This window comes from Mobula hypostoma, chromosome 13 (genome assembly GCF_963921235.1).
Source record: "Mobula hypostoma chromosome 13, sMobHyp1.1, whole genome shotgun sequence".
NCBI classification, from domain to species: Eukaryota; Metazoa; Chordata; class Chondrichthyes; order Myliobatiformes; family Myliobatidae; genus Mobula; species Mobula hypostoma.
The window spans coordinates 4,429,797-4,453,523 of record NC_086109.1 but is presented as its reverse complement, the minus strand read 5'-3'; the positions used below and the strand labels follow the sequence as shown (position 1 = coordinate 4,453,523).

Genomic DNA, 23,727 nt, shown 5'->3' with positions numbered 1-23,727 from the left:
GGTTTGCCAATGCTGCCTTCTGGGTAGTATCTTTACAAAATGGATGATCCCAGCCATTATCAGTACTCTTCAGCAATTGTATGCCTGGTAGGGTGGTCACATAACTAGGACTTGTGATGTGCATCAGCTGCTCAAATGACCTTGTTTTTGCTCCTGAGTGTAAACCAACATGGTCCCAAACTGGTCTTTGTGAATGTGTTTTTCTCAGGCCACCCAATATGTGTTGGTGTTAAATGTAGCTGTGTTGATCCAATCCTGTCCACACAAGGGAAAAGCTGAGATGCAGTTAAAGCTTTGAAAGTGTAAGAACTTAGAAACTTTGATACCCATCCAAAAATAATTTACTGTGCATTCTTCATTTTATTAGTTTCTTCAAGACTATCGACAATAGAAATTGCAATACCACAAATGCATGTAGATTTAACACTGTCAGAATTTCTCAGGTTTACATGGAATACAACTTTAGTAAAACCTGATGTGATTATTAAATCATAACATTTAATTATGATGAATTTAGAACTCTTTAAAGAATATTTTCATTAACATACTTCTCTGCTTCATGAAGAAGCTTCTCTTTTGATCTAAGAAGTTCGCGTTCCCTTTCCAGAAGGTGGTAGTATGATTTGATCACACTTTCTTCCTTGTTGATGAGCTCGTGCCCAAATGTGATCATTTCATTAAGGATTTCAGCTGCAGTAGATACTGCATGAAAAATTAAAATGATTATTTTCAGTTTATGATTGTAGATATAATGAATTTTCTATAATCATTCCTGATCATCCTCAATTACCCTCCTATTGGTTAATATATTTTTATGCTGTTGCAGATTAACACAACCAAGCAATCACAATCTGATAATTGAGAACAAAGTTGTACACTGAAAAACTTCCACCCAGTGCTTATTTTTAATATAAAAGTGTTGTCAAAGAACATTTGTAACTTGTGTTAGAATTGTACAGTGTAGTATTGGGTCATTCAGCCCATGCTGTTGATGCTAACCTTTTTGCCTATTGGCATTTGTCAGATTCACAGAGCACTACAGTAGAGAAACATGTCTCTTGGCCCATCTAGTCGATGCCAACCTGCAGTCAGTCAATGGGCTTTCCATACCTTTCTCATCCATTAATTTGCAATCGAACCCACATCCCCCACTTTTGCTGGTAGATCATTCCACACTCACACCACCCTCTGAGTGAAGAAGTTCATCCTTAGATTCTCCTCGAATATTTCACCTTTCAAATGTTCATTATTCTTTGGTACCCTACTATTAACTGCTTATACCCTAACCCTATTGACCTTCCAAAATACATCACCTTGAAATTGGGCTTAATTTCCATCTGATAATACTGCACCCAACTTTCCATCTGATCTATATCCTGTTGTAGCCTTTGGCAATCTTTCACAATACCACCAACTTTCATGTCATCTACAAACTTACTAATCAGTCCTCCTACATTCACATCCAAGCTATTAATGCATACATGGACACCAAGAACAAGAATCCTTGTGGTACACCACTGGTCACAAACTTCCACCATCACCTTCTGCATCTTGTCTCCAAGCCAACTTTGGAAACATTTAGCCAGATCATCTTGGATCCTATGTGCTTTAACATATGATGCCAAATTATTATGGACTTTGACAAGTGTGTAATGGAAGTCCATATAGACAATGTCTACTATCCCACCCTTATTGGTCCTCTTAATTCCCTTTTCAAAAAAGCTCATTCAAATCAGTGAGGAAGGGTTTCTCTGCACAAACCCATGACTGTCCCTAATGAGCCCCTTTCATTCCAAATATACAAAAATTCTACTCCTTAGGACTTACTACTGTGGTTTTCCTGTCACTGACACAAGGCTCACCCGACTTGTCTCTAATGCCTCTTTAAATAATGGAACAACATTAACTATCCTCCAATATCTCGACCCTTACCTGAAGTTAACAAATATGCAAACCCCTCATTCAGAGTTCCCTTGCCTCCCATAGCAACATGGATAGATCTCCTCTGTGAATGGAGATTTATCAATCCTGTAACATCCCCTGACTTGCCCCAGATAATCCACATACCCCTCCTTGGAACTTACTGTCTGCCTCATATTTCTTGGTAAGTACAGATGAGAAGTATTCATGTGGGACCTTGTCCACATTACAACGTGGACAGTACAGGACCTTCAGCCCACAATGTTATGATGATCTGTTAACTAACTTTAAAATCATTCCAACCCATCTCTCCCACATAGACCTCCATTTTTCTATCATCCATGTGTATTTGCTGCCTACATTCAATAACCAACTCACTCTTTCCCGAGCTATCATCTTGTTCCTGTGGTACAAAAACCTGAAGTCCCACATTGCCAGGTTCAAGTACAGCTACTTCCCTTAAACCATTCAGGTTTTGAACCAACTGGCACAGCCCTAATCATAGTTCAGCAACACTATACAACACTGTGTGTGTTGCTTGGATTTACAGTATCTGCAGATTTTCCCTTGTTTGTGATTTAGCAACACAATGACAACTTTGCTCACTTTACACCAAAATTGAATTTATTTTGTTTTAATTATGTTATTGTAAAAATTGTGTATAATTTATATTAAGTGCTTCTTATCCACTGTGATGCCACTGCAAGTAAGTTTTTCATTGCACCTGTGCACACATGTACTTATGGGCATAGAACAGTACAGTACAGCACAGGAACAGGCCCTTTGGCTGACTGTTGTGCTGAACCAATTTAGTAATGAAATGGCTAACTAATCTAATCTCTTCTGCTTAAATAATGTCCATAACCATCCATTCTCCTCATATTCAGATGTCTTTATAAACCATAAGATCATATATATGAGTAGAATTAGATTATTTGGCCCTTTGAGTCTTCTCTGCCATTTCATCATGGATGATTCAATTTTCCTCTCAGTCTCAATCTCCTGCCTTCTCCCCATATCCCTTCATGCCCTGACCAATCATGAATCTATTGACCTCTGCCTTAAGTATGCACAAAGACTTGGCCTCCACTGCTGCCAGTGGCAAAGAATTCCCCAGATTTACCACTATCTGGCTGAAGAAATCCCTCCTCATCTTTGTTCTAGAAGGATGCCCCTCTATTCTGAGGCTGTGTACTCTAGTCTTAGACTCTCCCACCATAGGAAGCATCCTCTTCACATCCGTACTATCAAGGCCTTTCACTATTCGACAAGTTTCAATGAGGTCACCCCTCATTCTTCTGAATTCTGGCAAATACAGGCCCAGAGCCATCAACTGCTCCTCATATGACAAGCCATTCAATCTTGGAATAATTTTCATGAACCTCCTTTGAACCCTGAAGTTCCACAATACTCCCAAGGGAGGCCCCACCAGGGTTTTATAAAGTTTCCACATTACATCCTTGCTTTTATATTCTAGTCCTCTCGAATTGAATGCTAACATTGCAATTGCCTTCCTCAACCACAGACTCAACCTGCAAATTAACCTTTAGGGAATCCTGCACAAGGACTTCCATCCCTTTACACCTCGGTTTTTTTTGTATTCTCTCTCCATTTAGAAAATAGTCAACCCTTTAATTTCTTCTACCAAAGTGCATGACCATACACTTCCCAATACAGTATACCATCTGCCATTTCTTTGCCCATTATCCTAATCTGTCTAAATTGTTCTGTGGCCTCTTTACTTCCTCAAAACTGTCTGCCCATCCACCTATCTTCATATCATGTGCAAACTTTGCTACAGACCTGTCAATTCCATCATCCAAACCATTAACACATAATGTAAATAGAATCAGTCCTAATGTAGACGCTTGTGGAACACCATTAGTCACCAGCAGCCAGCCAGATAAAGCTCCCTTTATTCTTACTCTTTTTCTTCTGCCAATCAGCCACTACTTTATCCATGCTAGAATCTTCCCTGTAATACAATGGGCTTGTAGCTTGTTAAGCAACCTCATGTATGGCACCTTGTCAAAGGCCTTCTGAAAATCCAAGTATACAACATCAACCAGTTCTCCTTTGTCTAACCTGCTTGTTATTTCTTCAAAGAATTACAACAGATTTGTTAGCCAAGATTGTTCCTTGAGGAAATCATGCTGACTACGGTCTATTTTATCATGTGCCTCCAAGTACGCTGAGACCTCTTCCTTAAGAATGAACTCCAACATCTTCCCAACTGCGGTCAGACTAACTGGCCTATAGTTTTCTTCTGCCGCTCTCTCTTCTTGAGGAGAGATATTTGCAATTTTCCAGTCTTCTGTAACCATTCCAGAATCCAGTGATTCTTGAAAGATTATTATCAATGCCTCTATAATCTCTTCAGCCACTTCTTTCAGAACTCTGTGGTGCACACCATCTGGTCCAGGTGACTTATCCACCTTCAGACCTTTCAGTTTCCCAAGAACCTTTTCTCTAGTTATGGTAACTTCACACACTTCATGACCCCTGACACCTAGAACTTCCACCATATTGCTAGTGTCTTCTGCTGTGAAGACTGATGTAAAATACTTATTCAGTTTGTCCACCATTTTGTTAATCCCCATTAACCAGCATTGTTTTTCATTGGTCCAATATCCACTCTCGCCTCTCTTTTATCCTTTATGTATCTGAATAAACTTTTGGTATCCTTTTAATATTATTGGCTATCTTACTTTTGTATTCTATCTTTACCTTAATGACTTTTTTAGTTGCCTTCTGTTGGCTTTTTAAAACTTTCCAATCCTCTAACTTCCCACTAATTTTTGCTCTATTGTGTACCCTCTCTTTGGCTTTTATATTGGCTTTGACTTCTCTCGTTAGCCACAGTTGTGTCATCTTTCCTTTAGAATACTTCTTACTCTTTGATATGTATATATATTGTGCCTTGCGAATTGCTTCCAGAAATTTCAGCCATGTTGCTCTGCCATCATCCCTGCCAGTGTTCTTTTCCAGTTAATTCTGGCCAACTCCTCTCTCATGCCTCTGTAATTCCCTTTACTCCACTGTAATATTGATATAGTTGACATCTCAACTATCTCTTAAAACTCCATAATGTTTACTTTGAACTTTGTTTCTGCCTCTAGCACCAGCCCAGGCAATGCGTTCCAAGCATCACTACTCTGTATACAAAAAAACTTGCCCCTCACATCTCCTTTGAAATTATCCACTCTCTCCTTAAATACATACCCTCTGCTATTAGATATTTCAACTGTTAGAAAAAGATATTGTCTCTCTACACTATCTATGACTCTCATAATTTTATAAACCTCTAACAGAGAAGAGGCAGAGGACAAGCTAGCTCACAGTTAGTTTTTGCAATGTCTTCTGAGACGGTGATGTGCCTCTCATGTGAGATGTGGCAGTCTTGGGGGAACGCCCCTCTCCCGCTGAGTCACATCTGCCAGAAGTGCATACGGCTGGGCGATCTGGAAGACCGTGTAAGGAATCTGGAGCAGCAGCTGGATGACCTTTGACTCATAAGGGAGAATGAGGCAGTCATAGATGAGAGCTACAGGGATGTAGTCACACCTAGGCTGTTGGAAGCAGGTTGTTGGGTGACAGTCAGAGGGGGGAAAGTGAAGGTGAGCAGTCAGGTAGTGCAGAGCACCCCTGTAGCCATTCCCCTGAATAATAAGTTTACCGTCCCGGATACTGTCGGTGGGGACAACCGACCAGGTGTGAGCCACGGTGGCAGGGCCTCCGGCACTGAGTCTGACCCAGTGGTGCAGAAGGGTGGGACGGAGAAGAGGAGAGCTGTCGTCATTGGAGACTCTATAGTCAAGGGAGCAGACAGGAGATTTTGTGGCGTGAGAAGGACACCCTCATGGTTTGTTGCCTCCCGGATGCCAGGGTCCGGGATGTCTCTGAGCGGGTGCGCGACATCCTGGTACGAGAGGGAAAGCAACCAGAAGTCGTGATACATGTTGGCACCAACGACATAGACAGGAAAAGGGATGAGGTCCTGAAGTGTGAGTTTCGGGAATTAGGCAGAAGGCTGAAGAACAGGACCTCAAGGGTGACGTTCTCAGGATTGCTGCCAGTGCTACGTGACAGAGATGGTAAGAATTGGAGGAGATGGCAGTTGAATGCGTGGCTGAGGAGTTGGTGCAGGGAGCAGGGTTTTAGATTTTCAGATCATTGGGATCTCTTCTGGGGAAGGTGGGACCTGTACAGATTGGATGGGTTGCACCTGAACTTGAGGGGGAGCAATATCCTTGCAGGTAGGTTTGCTAGCATGGTTCGGGAGGGTTTAAACTAATTTGCGAGGGGGATGGGACCCAGAGCGATAGAGCAGTGAAATAAGTACATGGAGTAAAGCCAGATCTAACATACAGAGAGGCTTTGAGGAAAGAGAAGCAGAATAAACGGTGTAAAGACAGTAAGGTAGAAGGGCTGAAATGTGTGTACCTCAATGCAAGAAGCATCAGGAACAAAGGTGATGAACTGAGAGCTTGGATACATACATGGAATTATGATGTAGTGGCCATTACAGAGACTTGGCTGGCACCAGGGCAGGAATGGATTCTCAATATTCCTGGATTTCAGTGCTTTAAAAGGGATAGAGAGGGAGGAAAAAGGGGAGGAGGGGTGGCATTACTGGTCAGGGATACTATTACAGCTACAGAAAGGGTGGGTAATGTAGCAGGATCCTCTTTTGAGTCAATGTGGGTGGAAGTCAGGAACAGGAAGGGAACAGTTACTCTACTGGGGGTATTCTATAGGCCCCCTGGTAGCAGCAGAGATACAGAGGAGCAGATTGGGAGGCAGATTTTGGAAAGGTGCAAAAATAACAGGATTGTTATCATGGGTGACTTTAACTTTTGATTGGCACCTGATTAGTTCCTAGGGTTTAGATGGGGCAGAATTTGTTAAGTGTGTCCAGGATGGATTCCTGTCATGGTATGTGGACAGGCCGACCAGGGGGAATGCCATACCAGATCTAGTACTAGTAATGAACCGGGTCAGGTCACAGATCTCTCAGTGGGTGAGCATCTGGGAGACAGTGACCACCGCTCCCTGGCCTTTATAATTATCATGGAAAAGGATAGAATCAAAGAGGACAGGAAAATTTTTAATTGGGGAAAGGCAAATTATGAGGCTATAAGGCTAGAACTTGCGGGTGTGAATTGGGATGATGTTTTTGCAGGGAAATGTACTATGGACATGTGGTCGATGTTTAGAGATCTCTTGCGGGATGTAAGGGATAAATTTGTCCCGGTGAGGAAAATAAAGAATGGTAGGGTGAAGGAACCTTGGGTGACAAGTGAGGTGGAAAATCTAGTCAGGAGGAAGAAGGCAGCATACATGAGGTTTAGGAAGTAAGGATCAGATGGGTCTATTGAGGAATATAGGGAAGCAAGAAAGGAGCTTAAGAAGGGGCTGAGAAGAGCAAGAAGGGGGCATGAGAAGGCCTTGGCGAATAGGGTAAAGGAAAACCCCAAGGCATTCTTCAATTATGTGAAGAAAAAAAGGATGACAGGAGTGAAGGTAGGACCGATTAGAGATAAAGGTGGGAAGATGTGCCTGCAGGCTGTGGAAGTGAGCGAGGTCCTCAAAGAATACTTCTCTTTGGTATTCACCAATTAGAGGGAACTTGATGATGGTGAGGACAATATGAGTGAGGTTCTGGAGCATGCTGATATTAAGGGAGAGGAGGTGTTGGAGTTGTTAAACTACATTAGGACAGATAAGTCCCCGGGGCCTGATGGAATATTCCCCAGGCTGCTTCACGAGCAAGAGAAGAGATTGCTGAGCCTCTGGCTAGGATCTTTATGTCCTCGTTGTCCACAGGAATGGTAGTGGGGGATCGGAGAGAGGCGAATGTTGTTTCCTTGTTCAAAAAAGGTAGTAGAGATAGTCCGGGTAATTATAGACCAGTGAGCCTTACGTCTGTGGTGGGAAAGCTGTTGGAAAAGATTCTTAGAGATAGGATCTGTGGGGATTTAGAGAATCATGGTCTGATCAGGGACAGTCAGCATGGCTTTTTGGAGGGCAGATCATGTCTAACCAGCCTGATAGAGTTCTTTGAGGAGGTGACCAGGCATATAGGTGAGGGTAGTGCAGTGGATGTGATCTATATGGATTTTAGTAAGGCATTTGACAAGGTTCCACACGGTAGGCTTATTCAGAAATTTAGAAGGCATGGGATCCAGGGAAGTTTGGCCAGGTGGATTCAGAATTGGCTTGCCTGCAGAAGGCAGAGGGTGGTGGTGGAGGGAGTACATTCAGATTGGAGGATTGTGACTAGTAGTGTCCCACAAGGGTCTGTTCTGGGACCTCTACTTTTCGTGATTTTTATTAACGACCAGGATGTGGGGGTAGAAGGGTGGGTTGGCAAGTTTGCAGACGACACAAAGGTTGGTGGTGTTGTAGATAGTGTAGAGGATTGTCAAAGATTGCAGAGAGACATTGATAGGATGCAGAAGTGAGCTGAGAAGTGGCAGATGGAGTTCAACCCGGAGAAGTGTGAGGTGGTACACTTTGGAAGGACAAACTCCAAGGCAGAGTACAAAATAAATGGCAGGATACTTGGTAGTGTGGAGGAGCAGAGGGATCTGGGGGTACATGTCCACAGATCCCTGAAAGTTGCCTCACAGGTGGTTAAGGTAGCTAATAAAGCTTATGGGGTGTTAGCTTTCATAAGTTGAGGGATAGAGTTTAAGAGTTGCGATGTAATGATGCAGCTCTATAAAACTCTGGTTAGGCCACACTTGGAGTATTGTGTCCAGTTCTGGTCACCTCACTATAGGAAGGACGTGGAAGCATTGGAAAGGGTACAGAGGAGATTTACCAGGATGCTGCCTGGTTTAGAAAGTATGCATTATGATCAGAGATTAAGGGAGCTAGGGCTTTACTCTTTGGAGAGAAGGAGGATGAGAGGAGACATGATAGACGTGTACAAGATAATAAGAGGAATAGATAGAGTGGATAGCCAGCGCCTCTTCCCCAGGGCACCACTGCTCAATACAAGAGGACATGACTTTAAGGTAAGGGGTGGGAAGTTCAAGGGGGATATGAGAGGAAGGTCTTTTACTCAGAGGGTGGTTGGTGCGTGGAATGCACTGCCTGAGTCAGTGATGGAGGCAGATACACTAGTGAAGTTTAAGAGACTACTAGACAGGTATATGGAGGAATCTAAGGTGGGGCTTATATGGGAGGCAGGGTTTGAGGGTCGGCACAACATTGTGGGCCGAAAAGCCTGTACTGTGCTGTACTATTCTATCTATCTATCTATCTATCTCTCTCCCCTCAGCCTCTGGTACTCCAGAGAAAACAGCCAACTTTGTCCAAACTCTTGTTATAGCACATGCCCTCTAATCCAGGCAACATCCTGGTTAATCTCTTCACCCTCTCCAAAGCTTGAATATCCTTTGTATAATGGGGCAACCAGAACTGTACACAATACATCAGATGCAGCCTAACTAGAAAGCTGAACATCTTGACCCTTGAACTCAACGCATGACAACAAACATGATTTTGATGTAGAATGCCTATAATTTTATAAATTGAATGCACAATCTGATCATCAGGAATTTGTTTCAAGTCTCTTTTTGATTGTGGAAAGAAAATGTTGAAAGTTAGAGTGATAGAAGAGAATGCTTATGTATTAAGCTGGGTTCAACAGTGGAGGCAAACCAGAGGAACAGGTGAATCTCCTGGCTGCAGTCAGAGTTCTCTTTCCACCCCCAGTCCACCAACTGGGTCAGATATGTCAGATGCTACAAAGTCACTCAGTGATCAGGTGTTAAATGTATCAGGTCCTTAGGAAGGACAACAAGATTAACTTACCCGTGCAGGTTGGCGCCTGACCCGTCCAGCCACTGGAACCACATATACGCACACCTCCATCGCTCATCTTGTATCTGAAAAACAAGTTGCCGGGGAAAAGTTGAGATAAACCTTACTGTTAACGTCTGTTGGACAGGAAGGACTCTGGTGCTAACTTAGTGCCACATCTGCCTGCAGAGAGTTAGTGGTGTTAAGAAAGGGGCACGTCATTCCGGGGCAGCATGGTAAGGTAGTGGTTAAGGTAACTCTTTATACTGACTGTGATCATTGATTGGGGTTCATTTCTCACCAGTGTCTGTAAGGAGTTTGTACATTCTCCCCGTGACCTGTGGGCTTCTTCTAGTGCTCTGGTTTCCTCCTACATTTCAAAAGATGATTGGGTTAGTGTTAGTGAGTTATGGGTATGCTATGTTGGCACCAGAAGCATGGCGACAACTGCGGGCTGCCCCCAGCATGCTTCGGGCTAGGTTGGTTGTGGACTCGATGAATTTTGCTGTGTGTGTGATTTGTACATGTGACAAGTAAAGCTAATCGAAGACCAGATATCTGCATTTGGTCGGAGATGGTAGCCAATTGTAAAGGGGGATGTTTGAAGAGATTTTTTCTTTAGATGCACTAGAATTCCATGGGTGTTGGATGCGGGAATTTTGGGGCTAGGTGGGTAGAGTAAATTCCATAGAGCCTGGTGTTAGAGGCAGGGTGGTGGTGCAGCTGATCCCCCAGGAAGTTCTGGGATGCCTGGCACTGGGTGAGGAGTGATCCTGGTGGTAGCCTCTGGACTTGAGCTTTGCCCTGAGCACTGAGGATGTGCTAGGGATACCCTGTGGGCTCCCTGTACCGTTAAACACAAACAAACATATCAACTCTGAAAATGTGGTACTCGGGAGGTTGATGATTGAGTTGAGTTGTTCTTGACAATTTTCTTGCAAACATCTTGTCTCCATGCAAGGAGACATAATCAGTGTGCTGTTCATTTGTAGTATGTCCTCCAAATGCTTGGCCTTTTATTACTCATCAATCAGCTGATTGGTCGTCATCAGGGAAACTGAATTGTGATGTAGGGAGGGGTCTTGTTGCAACATCACAATTGAGTTTCTATAGTGATGATCAATCAACTAATTGATAAGTATATAAAGGCCAATCATTCGGAGGACACACCACAAGTGATGAGCGCACTGATTATGTCTCCTTGCATGGTAATGGATTGCCAAGATTGGAGAAAAACTCTTCCAGACATGGGCTCCTGGAGTAAATTGCCATGGGTCCAGCTAACAACTCTAACTCTGTCTCTAGTGGCTTTGCAGGGTTCTTCATTCCCCTCTTGGACATTTAGCAATTAATAAAAAAAAACTACATTTGCTGCAAATCTCAAATTAGAAGGTAAGCAAGCTCCCTTCTTCCTCCAAGAGGACTACAGCCTTATTGTAGGGTTTGGAGGCTAGTTTGGCTGGAGTCAGGGCTTTGTGCCTTGGTTCTTGGTAGGGTCACCCATGCCAAACAGGTTGAAGGTAGAGGCCCGACTAAGAGTGATCCACCGGTCCTCCAGGTTTGGGGGTTCAGCTCAGGGCTAATAACCCTGACTGGTCAAACAAAACTGTTCTGAAACATCAATGAAGAATCCTTCTACGTCTGAGTGCGATGGTATTCTTGAGCCTCCAGCTGGGACTTGCACGACTGGCAGTGAAAACCGAGTGGAAGCTACTGACATAACGAAGGAAGCCCTGAACACTGTCAGAGATGGAGGACCTACATTTCTGCCTTAAATGCCAGCAGCATAATGGGCACACTCGTGAAGTACCCTCCTTAGAACATAGAACATAGAATACTACAGCACGATACAAGACCTTTGGCCCATATTGTCCTGACCTTTTAAACTACACCCAGATCAATCTAACCCTTCCAACCCACATGGCCCTCTATTTTTCTATCATCCATGTGCCAATCTAAGAATTTCTTAAATGCCCCTAATATATCTGGCTCTACCATGAACCCCTGGCAGGGTGTTCCATGCACCCACCACTCTCTGTATATAAAAAAAACTTACTTCTGACATTCTCCCCTTCACTTTTCTCCTATCCCCTCATATACTCTATCATCTCAGCTATTTCCAGCCTGGCAGTCCACTCAATTTATGCCTCTTATCATCTTGTACATCTCTATCAAGTCACCTCTCATCCTCCTTCAATCCAAAGTGAAAAGCCCTACTCGCTCTATCTAACCTTTATAAGACAATGCTCTCTAATCTGGGCAGCATTCTGGTAAATCTCCTCTGCATCCTCTCTAAAGCTTCCACATCCTTCTTATAATGAGGTGATCAGAGCTGAACACGATATTCCAAGTGTGTTCTAATCAGGATTTTATAGAGCTGTAACATTGCCTCACGACTTTTGAACTCCAATCTCCTGACTAATCCACCTTGATACAACACTTGGCAGCACGGGAGGTTGTTCCTGCCTGTGGCCATCGAATGTGCAGCTCCTCCCGTGGAGGGTCAGACATCCTGAGCCAATAGACTGGTCCTGGACTTATTTTCCATATGGCATAGTTTGCATTTTGTTGTTTGATTGTTTGTGGTTTTTGTATTGCTATATTTACACTCCATTCTTGGTTGGTGCGGCTGTAACAAAACCAAATTTCCCTCGGGATTAATAAAGTATATCTATCTATCTATCTATAATGAAGGCCAACACACCGCACGCCGCCTTCACCACCCTCCTTGAGCTAGTGCAGTTCCAGGTGTCAGCATTAAAGTATTGTAAACTCTTCATGGGTAGGTGGGGGGGTTTCTGGCTCCTCCAGGTGAGTAACCTGGCAGCAGGGATCGCAGACTCAAATAAAGGGTCATCTGTTCAGATGTGAGATGTGGAGAACGGTCTTTATCCAGGGTTGGAGAATTATTGGGGATCTCTCCCCAGAAGGATGTGGAATCAGTATAATCATGCAAAGACTGATGTTAGTTTGATCATAGAGTAGGTACAACATGCTACCCTATGTTCTATATTTAGATTTTTAAAAATTTATTCATTTACGGGATGTGGGTGTCACCAGCTAAACCAGCATTTATTACTCATCCCTAGTTGTCCTTAAGAAGGTGGTGATGAGCTGCCTTCTTGAACTGCTGCAGTCCCTAAGCTGTAGGTACACCCACAGTGTTGTTAGGGAGGGAATTCCATGATTTTGACCAAGCAACAATGAAGGAAATGCAATATGTTTCCAAGTCAGAAAGGTGAGTGACTTGCAGAGGGATCTCCAAGTGGCAGTGTTCCCAGGTATCTGTTGTTCTCGTGCTTCTAAATGGTAGAGGTCATGGGTCTGGGAGGTGCTGCCTTAGGAACTTTGGTGTGTTGTTGTATTTCATCTTGTAGCTAGTACGCACTACTGCAATCTATATTTAGATATTAAGAGAAACACACCCCACCCCTCAGCAAACTCTCAGACATTCACCTGCTCTCAGTGACGGACCTCAGAGTCTGTCCTCACAATGTGTCCTGATAACACTACGCAGTGTTTAACAGCATCACCCACTGTAGTCTGTTGGTGAGACAGTAAACCCGCTTCCCTGGTCCTCAAGGTAGATGCAGGCGCATCAGCAGAAACATCACCTTGTCAACAGTCTCACTCAGGGATATGCACAGACTCACCCTTCGTTGCACTGATAAACAGCCACACTTCCAAACGTAGTAGAAGGAGCCACAAAAGCTCCATTCTCAATCTCATCTGGATTACCACAGTCAACTCCTGGACAGTGAAAAGCAAAATTATCAATTACCAAAAAGATTTTTAGAAGAGTACAGCACTATACAGGCCCTTTGGTCCACAATGTTGGGCCGACCTACATAAATCCAACACAGAATTAGAATTAGGTTTATTATCACTGAAAAAATGTGACATTTGTTGTTCTGGCACAGCAGTACAGTCAATACTTTAATGGACAGGGTGTTGTGAGCAGTTTTAGGCTCTCTAAAAGATGTGCTGGCATTGCAGGGGGTCCAGAGATAGAATATTGGAGCAGACTCAATGGGCTGAATGGCCTAACTCTGCTCCTATATTTTATGGTCTTATAACATGTCCACAATTTACTGACACTAAGCTGTGTATCTTTGGGATGTGAGAGGAAACTGGAGCACCCTGAGGAATCCCATGTTGTCACAGGGAGAACATACAATCCTCTTACAGACAGTGGCGGGAATTGAATCCTGATTGCTGATCACTGGTGCTGTGGAGTAGAGCGTTACACTAACCACTACACTACCATACTACCCTGTCCTCAATAACTTTGCAAAATACAGTACTGTGCAGAAGTCTTAGGCTACAAAAAGAAACATACTTTATGACATGCAAGTGCTGAAAAACCTGATTCTGATATGGGTCTCTGTTGTGGACTGAGTGTGGGAAGACAGCAGGGAGAGGGGAATCATAGTTGGGAAAAGGGGAAGGGAGAGGGGAGGGAGTGGGATGCACCAGAAAGACATTCTGTAATGATAAACCAATTGTTTGGAATCAAATTATCTTACTTGGTATCTCAGGGTGGGTCTGCTCTGACACCACCCTCCCCCCAACCCCTGGCACCACTTCTCTGCCACCTGTCCCACACCCCTCAGGTGGCGCTCCAGCCTCACCATTCCCAACATCCTTTGCTCCCGCCAGATTTACAATCTTGCTGACTGCATCACCCTACCTATACATATGTGCCTAAGACTTTTGCACAGTACTGTCCATCAATTGTCAGGATTAAATTCCTTGGGCAATGGTCTGTCCATCCTTCCGTCAGATCTTTATCTGTTCCTTCACTATCTACAATGCTAATTCAGAAGTTAGAGGTACAAAGGGACTTGGGAGACCAAGTGGAGGATTCCCTAAACGTTAACTTGCAAGTTGAGCCAGTGGTAAGGAAAACAGATGCAACGGTAGCATTCATTTCAAGAGGATGAGAATACAAGAGCAAGATGTAATGCTGGGGCTTTATAAGGCATTGATAAGATCTCACCTTGAGTATTGTGAGCAGCTTTACGTCCCTCATCAAAGGAAAGATGTGCTGACATTGGAGAGGAGGTTCACAAGAATGATTCTTGGAATGAAATAGTTAATGTATGAGGAGCGTTTGATGACCCTGGGCCTGTACTCGCTGGTGTGTAGAAGAATGAGGGGGGATTTCATTGAAAACTATTGAATATTAAAAGGCCTAGATAGAGTGGACGTGAAAAGGATGTTTCCTATAGTAGGGGAGTCCAGGACCAGAGGATACAGCCTCAGAATAGAGGGACATCCATTTAGAACAGAGATGAGGAGGAATTTCTTTAGCCAGAGGGTGGTGAGTCTGTGGAATTCATTGCCACAGATACCTGTAGTTGTGGAGGCCAAGTCATTGGGTAGGTTTAAAGCGGAGGATGATAGGTTCTTGATTAGTCAGGACATCAACTGTTACAGGGAGAAGGCAAGAGAATAGGGTTGAGAAGGATGATTAATTAGCCCTGATGGAATGGAGGAGTGGGCTTGTTGGGCTGAATGGCTTAATTCTGCTATGTTTTATGGTCTTTTAATAATAATAACTTATTTATCGATCACTTCATACAGACAATATGCTTTAGTGTGCTTTACAATGGGATAAAATGCAAGCATAAAAATAAAATAAAAACTAATAAACATGAAAATAAATGCCACTGAGAATCGTACTCTTCCTTCCCCGACATCCGCATCTATTCCATGTCCATCTATTTTTTTTAAATGGCGTGGGATGAATGTGAGGAGAAAGCCTGCAGGATGCTGCCAGCGGGGAAGGAGGTGGATGAGGGTGTCACAGCAGCATAGCAGCTGGTGTAAAACTTTACAATGCCAGCGATCGGGGTTCAATTCCCGCTGCTGCCTGTAAGGAGTTTGTATATTCTCTCCGTGATCGCGCTCTGGTTTATTCAGATTGCTCTGGTTTCCTCCCACACTCCGAAGAGGTATGGGCTAGGGTTAGCAAATAGTGTGCTTGCTGTGTTGGTGTTGGAAGCACGCCCTGGCTCCCAGCACAGCTTGGACTGTTGGTTGTTGACGCAAATGACACATTTCACTCCATGTTTTTGATATGTCAATGTAACTGTGAGAAATAGCAAATCTTTAACTGGAGATTGCACAGGGAGAGTGCATGCACTGTGTCTTTGATATCTGAGGCACTGCTCAGAGCTGGCTATAAGCATTCAAAGAATCTTGCAGTGTGAGCTTTCAAATCTGGCTGAGGTTACAGGGGAGGTGGCGGGGAAGACACACCAGGTGCGGGATCTACTCAGTGTGTGAAAGGAAATTAATTAAATCTAAACTAAACCATTGGAACTGAAACTGTACTCTCTGACGCTAACGTCTACTCTGCCTGTGAGTAGACCTGGGGTGGTTTACCTGAGGTTTAAACCTCTCCTTGTATGTTGATTGGAACAAGACAATCAGAGGAGTCTGCAGACTGCTCCCAAGCCCTGGCAGCTCCTGGAAGCAGCTGTTTGATTGATCTCTGGCCCTGCTTTCCCCTTCAGGCCCTGCATGTGTTTCCTTTCTAAATATACTGTACCCACTGGTTCCCTTTGGAAATGCTACACTTGTCTTCCATTATTAGGTTTCTTGTCTGCTGCTGACATTGAGCTGGATTTTACATCCAAGCGCACTGAGCAGGTCAGATCTTACTGTCAAACAAAAACTGTACACAACATAGAACAGTACAGCATATTACAGGTTCTTCAGCCCCCAATATTGGACCAACCTTTTAACCTACGTAAGATCAATCTAACCCCTCCCTCTTACATTACCCTCCATTTTTCTGTCAATCACAGAACTGTGCAAAAATCTGAGGCACCCCAGATTTTTGTAAAATGGTTTCAGGTGATTTGGCCTCTGCCGAGCCCTGATCTCAACATCATCGAGGCTGTCTGCAATTACCTGGAGAGACAGAAGCAAGTGAGACAGCCAAAGTCTGCAGAAGAACTGTGGCAAGTTCTCCAAGATGCTTGGAAAAATCTTTTAGCCGGCTTTCTTATAAAACTGCACGGCAGTGTATCTAAGAGAATTGGTGCAGTTTTAAAGCCAAATGCTGGTCACACCAAATATTGATTTGATTTTTTTTTACTGTTTACTGCTCTTTATAGCATTTTTTGATATTTAGAAACTTTTCATTTCATTATTTTTGAAAGCATCTTTGCTTTACCAAGTTTTTTTACATCTGGCTAAGACATACACAGTACTGTAATTCCCTATCTCAGAGTGTCTAAAGTGCCCCTTATATACCTGACTCTGCCATCAATTCTAGCATTGTGTTCGACACACCCACCACTCTCTGTAAAAAGCCTACCTATACTTTCCTCTAATCACCTTAAAATTATACTCCCTCATATTAGCCATTTCCGTCCGGGGGTGGGGGGGAGAAAGATCTTTGGCTATCCACTTGATCTATGCTTATCATCATGTACAGCTCTATCAGGTTGTCCTTCATCCTCCATTGCAACAAAGAGAAAGGCCCTAGCTTGCTCACCCTGTCCTCATAAGACATGCTCTCTAATCCAGGCAGCATCCCGGTAAACCTCCTCTGCATCCTTTCTACAGCTTCCACATCCTTACCCTCATGAGGCAACCAGAACTCAACACAACATTCCAAGGCAACACATACAAAATGCTGGAGGAACTCAGCAGGTCAGGCAACATCTATGGAAATGAATAAACAGTCAACGTCTTGGGCTCAGACCCTTCTTTAGGACTGAGAAAGAAGGGTGAAAATGCCAGAATAAAAAGCTGGGTGGGGGTGGGGGGGGGGTGGTGGTGAAGGAGGATAGCTAGAAAGTGACAGGTGAAGCCAGGTGAGTAGGATAGGTCCAGGGCTGGAGAAGGAATCTGATAGGAGAAAAGCGTGGACTATAGGAGAAGGGAAGGAGGAGGGGACCCCAGGGGTAAGTTATAAGTAGGTGAGGAGAGGTTTTACTGGAAGGAGAAACTGATATTTGTGCCATCAGGTTGCAGACTACCCAGACAGAATATAAGGTGTTACTCCTCCACCCTGAGGTGCACAAAAGGAGGCCATGGACTGACATTTCAGAACGGGAATGGGAATCAGAATTAAAATGTTTGGCCTCTGGGAAGTTTCACTTGTGGCGGATGGAGTGGAGGTGCTTGACGACGTGGTCCCCCAATTTACGATGGGTCTCACCAATGCAGAGGAGGCCGCATCGGGAGCACAGATACTCCAAATGTGCTCTAACCAGGGTTTTGTAGAGTAGTGTCATTACCTCATGGCTGTTGAGCTCAGTTCTTTAACTAATGAAGGTCAATGCACTGTCTACCTTCTTAATCACCTTGACAACCTGCGCTGCAATTTTGAGAGATCTACGGATGTGGATCCCAAGATGATGCTATTCCTCCGCACTGCTAAGTAAATATGAGCAAGCCATTTGGCCAATGCTGCTCTGCTGTTCTGTAAGATCATGTTATTGGCACGGTGGCACAGTGGTTAGCACAAGGCTTTACAGTACCAGCAATCAGGATTCAATTCCTGCCACTACCTGTAAGGAGTTTGTACGTTCTCCCTGTGACTGCGTGGGTTTCCTCTGGGTGCTCCATTTCCTGCCAATGTCCAAAGGTGTCTGGCTTAGAGTTACCAAGTTGTGGTCATGCTACATATGTTGGTGCTGGAAGCATGGCGACATGTTCGGGCTGCGTTGGTCATTGATGCAAACACTTCTCACTGTGTTTTTGATGTACATGTTATCTCAGTACCACTTTGCTGCACTAATCCCAAATCCATGATTTCCCTAATATCCAAAAATCTATCAATTTCTGCATTAAATATGCTGTGCCTAGTCCTCCACAGCCTCAGGTAGATGCCTATCATGTCACTGTCCTCACTGGCTAAACCCCCACCCCTTTATCTTGAGACTCTGCTCCTTGACAACCTCCTAGTTTGGGGAGCCATCTCTCCCATGAGAATTTTCTTTCAAAAAAATTCTTCTGATAAACCTTTGGAAATGCTGCATTTGAGCTACTTTGTGGAGGACAGGAAGGCCGTGGCGGCTTTGGAGAGGGTGCAGAAGAGGTTGACCAGGATACTGCCTGGATAAGAGGATATGAGACATGAGGGAAGGTTGGACAAACTTGTGTTGTTTTCTCTGGAGAATTGGAGGGGAGACCGGATAGAAGTTTATAAAATCATGAGAAGCAAAGATAGGGTAGACAACTGTTTCTGTTTCCCAGGTTGAAATGTGTAATACGAGAGGGTACACATTTAAGATGAGAGGACGAAAGATTAAAAGAAATGTGGGGGACAAGTTTCTTTTACGGGGGGTGGTCGGTGTCTGGAATGGTGGAGGTAGATCTGATAATGGTGTATGATAGACACGTGAATGTGCAGGGAATGGAAGGGTGTGGATCACATACAGGCAGACGAGATTTGGTTTAATTTGGCATTGACATTGTGAGTTGAAGAGCCTGTTCCTGAGCTGACCTGCTCTGTGTTCATTGTCAATAATCAACATTGTAACAGCTCAGTAAGATTTAACATGGGAGAGGATCAGGAATTTTAAACTGCTGGGTGTTACTATTTCAAAGGACCTGACCTGGGCCCAGCATGCAAGCACAACTGTGGAGAAAGCATGGCAGGGTCACGACTTCCTCTGGAGTCTGAGGAGATCTGGCATGATATCAGAAACTTTGACAAACTTCTACAGATGTGTCGTGGAAAGTATTTTGACTGGCTGCATCACAGCCTGGTATGGGAACACCAACGTCTTTGAACAGAAAATCTTCAAAAGGTATTGGATTTGGCCCAGTAAATCACAGGTAAAATCCTCCCAACCATTGAGCACATCTACGTGAAACACTCTCTTGGAAAGCAGCGTCCATCATTGGAGATCCTCACCACCCAGGCCATGCTCTTTTCATGCTGCTGCTATCAGGTCGAAGGTACAAGAACCTCGGGTCTCACACCACTGGGTTAAAGAACAGTTACTGCCCTTCAACCATCAGACTGTTGAACAAAAGGGCAGAGATACACTCACCTGCCCATCCACTGAGATGTTCCCACAACTAATGATTTCACTTTCAAGGACTCTTTATCTCATTACCTCAAGTTCTTGTTATTTATTTATATTTGCATTTGCACAGTTTGTTGTCTTCTGCATGCTGGTCTTTCATTGATCCTGGTATATTTAGTATTCTATAGATTTGCTGAGTATACCCACAGGAAAATGAATCTCAGGGTTGTATATGGTGACATATATGCACTCTGAGAATAAAATTGACAGAGCTTTGAATATAGCCACAGAATGTGTGAGTAAGTGTATGTGAAGGAGCCTATCAATGCCTAATCGCCTACCTGGAAGTCCTGGTGACCACTGAATGATACAATCCTCCAGCTCCGTGTGGTAGAGTCAGAATTGAAGAGCTAACCGTCTTCTGTTGTGATCACATATATACTGAAGTGCAGCTGATTGTATTTGCAGAAGGATCCCTGTTCTGACTAAGCTGTCCCTGGGGAAGGAATGTGCATAAGGTTGGCAGGATGATACCCTGATCAGGGAAAGGTTGAATCGGTTAGGACTTTACTCCCTTGAGCATAGGTGAATGAGGGGTGAATTTGATAGAGGTACACAAAATTGATTGAGGTTGGCGTGATGGGGATACTTCTCTACCAAGGGAGGTGTAAGGTGCTCCTTTCCTCAGCTAGCCTTGGGCAAAGTGTAGCACCTGCTTTGCTATAGGCTCACGAGAAGTCATGGGAACAGTTGTGGATATCACTAGTCCTGGTTTTGTGACCACTGATGCCAGGCAGAGAATCTCTGAAGAGTATTGATAATGGCTGGGGTCGCCCATCTTGTAAAAGCACTGCCCAGAAGAAGGCAATGGAAAACCACGTCTGTAGAAAAATTTGCCAAGAACAATTATTGTCATGGATAGACCTTGATTACCAAAGTCGTGCATATTGACAATGATGATACAAAATTGTGAGGGGTATAGATGGGGTGAATGCAAACTAGCTTTTTCTACTGAGGTTGAGTGAGACTAGAATTAAAGGTCATGGGTTAAGGGTGAAAGGTGAAATATTTAAGGGGAAACTTCACTGAGAGGGTGGCGAGAAAGTGGAATGAGGAAGTGGTGGATATGTGTTTCATTGCAATCTTTAAGAGAAGTTTGGTTAAAGATGGGAGGGGCACGGAGGGCTATTGTCCAGGTGAGGGTCAAGGGGACCAGGCAGAATAACAGTTCAGCACGGGCTAGATAGGCTGAAGGGCCTGTTTCTGTGCTGTAGCACTTTGTGACTCTACGTCTGTGACTTACGCTCACAAGTGGCATCCAGTGGAGTCCAGGTTAAACCCTCCGCACAGCTGACCGAATCTGAGCTTCCTTGCTGGAGGACATAACCAGGGTGGCAATGATACAACACAGTGGTACCCACGGGAAAAGACGTCGAAGAAAGGAACTGCGCAGTGGGTGATCCGTTCTCCAGGTGTGGAGGATTGCCACACTCATCTTGGGGAAAGTAAAAAACACCACATTTAAGCTGGTGGTTTGCAAATGCAGGAACAACAATCTTTCCAGATTGATTGGCCCAGAGTCTGGGGACAGCCACCTGTTCCACCGTTCCCTGGCCCATGGATATCCTGTGAGAATGGTGAGAATGTCCTTTGAGCAGTTTCCCTATCCTGGCATAAATGTCATTGCATGGACAGCCAGGATGAGTGTCATGCCAAGACTGCTGCAGAAAATGACAGTCAGCTTAGTCGCACTCTAACTCAGCTGACTGTCAAAGATCAACGTGTTTCTTAACATCTTTTGCAGTCAGCAAGCAGTAAAATTTAAAGTAACGATTGAAGTAATCAAACCATCATTTAAAGCTCTGATAAAATGGATAAAATATATAGAAAGTTGTGACATCTAAGTGAACCAAATTATTTTGGGTTCCCTGAAACTTACCCCTCCTCCACACTGGGTCCTGTGTCAGTCCGGGTATGCTCACCTCCGGGTACCAAAATCGCAGTAGGTGCCAATCAGCCATTGTGGTCAGAAATGTACTGGGGGGTGGTGGGGTATAGTGAGGGATAGTGAGGAATAGTGTGGGGTGGTGGGGTATAGTGAGGGATAGTGGGGAATGGTGTGGGGCGGTGGGGTATAGTGAGGGATAGTGGGGAATGGTGTGGGGCGGTGGGGTATAGTGAGGGATAGTGGGGAATGGTGTGGGGCGGTGGGGTATAGTGAGGGATAGTGGGGAATAATGTGGGGCGGTGTGAGATAGTGGGGAATAGTGTGGGGCGGTGGGGTATAGTGAGGGATAGTGGGGAATGGTGTGGGGCGGTGGGGTATAGTGAGGGATAGTGGGGAATAATGTGGGGCGGTGTGAGATAGTGGGGAATAGTGTGGGGCGGTGGGGTATAGTGAGGGATAGTGTCGGGCGGTGGGGTATAGTGAGGAATAGTGTCGGGCGGTGTGGTATAGTGAGGGATAGTGTGGGGCGGTGGGGGATAGTGAGGGATAGTGTGGGGCGGTGGGGTATAGTGAGGGATAGTGTCGGGCGGTGGGGTATAGTGAGGAATAGTGTCGGGCGGTGTGGTATAGTGAGGAATAGTGTCGGGCGGTGGGGTATAGTGAGGGATAGTGTGGGGCGGTGGGGGATAGTGAGGGATAGTGTGGGGCGGTGTGGGATAGTGAGGGATAGTGTGGGGCGGTGGGGGATAGTGACGGGGCATGGAGTGACCGCTTGACAGCAATACCCATTTTCATGTTAACTGGCAATGGACGGCTAACTGCTCCGGCAGGCAGGCACCCTCTCTATCCTGCTGGAAGGCTCCACTGGCTGGGATGCTCTTTTGTTTTCTGTGAGGTTCTATGTGGGATCTCCCCCGGCTGGAATACTCCCCCACTGACCGGATACTCCATCCCGCCGAGGAGTTGCCCCTCTCCTCGGATGGAGGGACTCCCTCTCTGGCTGCTAAGTTCCCATTCTCGCTGGGAGTTTCCCCCTCTCACTGGCCCAGGGGGTTCTCTCTCTCCTGTTGGAAAGCTCCATTGACCGGGACGCTCCCTCCCACCGGCTCCTGGTTGGAAGTGGCTTCGCGCAGGGTCTTCTCCGGGCCGGGACACGCTCCCGCTTTTCTCCCGACGCATGGACTTGGGACTGGATGCCGGCGCCACTGCGAGAAAACTGCCTTGCCGCCGGGTTAGGGTCGGGGTGGGCACTTGGTACCCTGGCTGGATCTTCCTGTCCGGTACCGGGGCTCGCTCCTCCTTCCCCCGCACAGGCAGGTCCCGTGTTTCTTAGCTCCAGGGAGACGGCGCCGACCCGTTAACGCACACAAGCCACCGGGGTCCGGCGTTCGCGGTTGTTCTTGTCCGCCCGGGACCCAAGCTCCGCACCCCCGGGAGCGGCTCCCGTGCGTCCCCGCCGCTTACCCGCCGACCGCGTTGTCACTCGAGCCGACACCGATGCTGCCAACAGGACGAAGAACGAAGCCCACGCCATGGAATCGGTACAGGGAACAGCCGCCGAATGTACGTGAGCTGCCCCGCACCTCAGCCTATATATGTCCAAGTCTCCCCGGGCTGGCCCGCGGCGAATCAGTGAGCGGGGGAAAGGTCCGCTCCACACGCACCGGACAGCGCACTTGGGCGGATCTGGCGCTTAACGGTACCCGTGCTCCTGTCTACAGAAGGCGGCTTGGAAACTAGCGAACCCCGTTTCCCGGTCTCCTGTTCACTGGTCTCTGCCCGTTCCCCATGCATGGTTTATCGATCACCGGTCTCCCGTTCACCGACTCCCCCGTCACAGTTCACCAATCAACTGTTCACCGGTTCCCACATTTACCGATAATCGTTCCTCAGTTACGCTCCCCATTCAGCAAGCAGGGTCACCGTTTAGTGATCATTGGTGCCCCGGTTCACCGTTCACCGCTCCCGCGTTCCCCAGTCTCCCTTCACCGGCCCAGACTCTCCCTGTGAGCCTACCCTGGCCGGGTTTACTGCGGCCCGTGACACCGC

General features: G+C 45.4%; 1 protein-coding gene across 2 annotated transcripts; it reads right to left on the bottom strand.

Moving 5' to 3' along the window:
• Nucleotides 1-343: 343 nt before the first annotated feature.
• On the bottom strand, nt 344-23,449 carry LOC134355879 (zona pellucida sperm-binding protein 3 receptor-like). 2 transcript variants are annotated; one of them, XM_063066396.1, is made up of 5 exons: nt 23,143-23,337; nt 21,034-21,225; nt 13,386-13,482; nt 9,745-9,818; nt 344-702 (listed from the first exon to the last, which is right to left on the bottom strand). In XM_063066396.1, exons 1-5 carry the CDS (start codon nt 23,210-23,212, stop codon nt 524-526), a joined length of 612 nt encoding a protein of 203 aa, XP_062922466.1. In that variant the 5' UTR covers nt 23,213-23,337; the 3' UTR covers nt 344-523. The 2 variants fall into 2 exon arrangements, with proteins under 2 accessions (XP_062922466.1, XP_062922467.1); XM_063066397.1 differs by lacking the exon at nt 21,034-21,225 and having other exon boundaries at nt 23,143-23,449.
• Between the last annotated feature and the right edge of the window lie 278 nt (nt 23,450-23,727).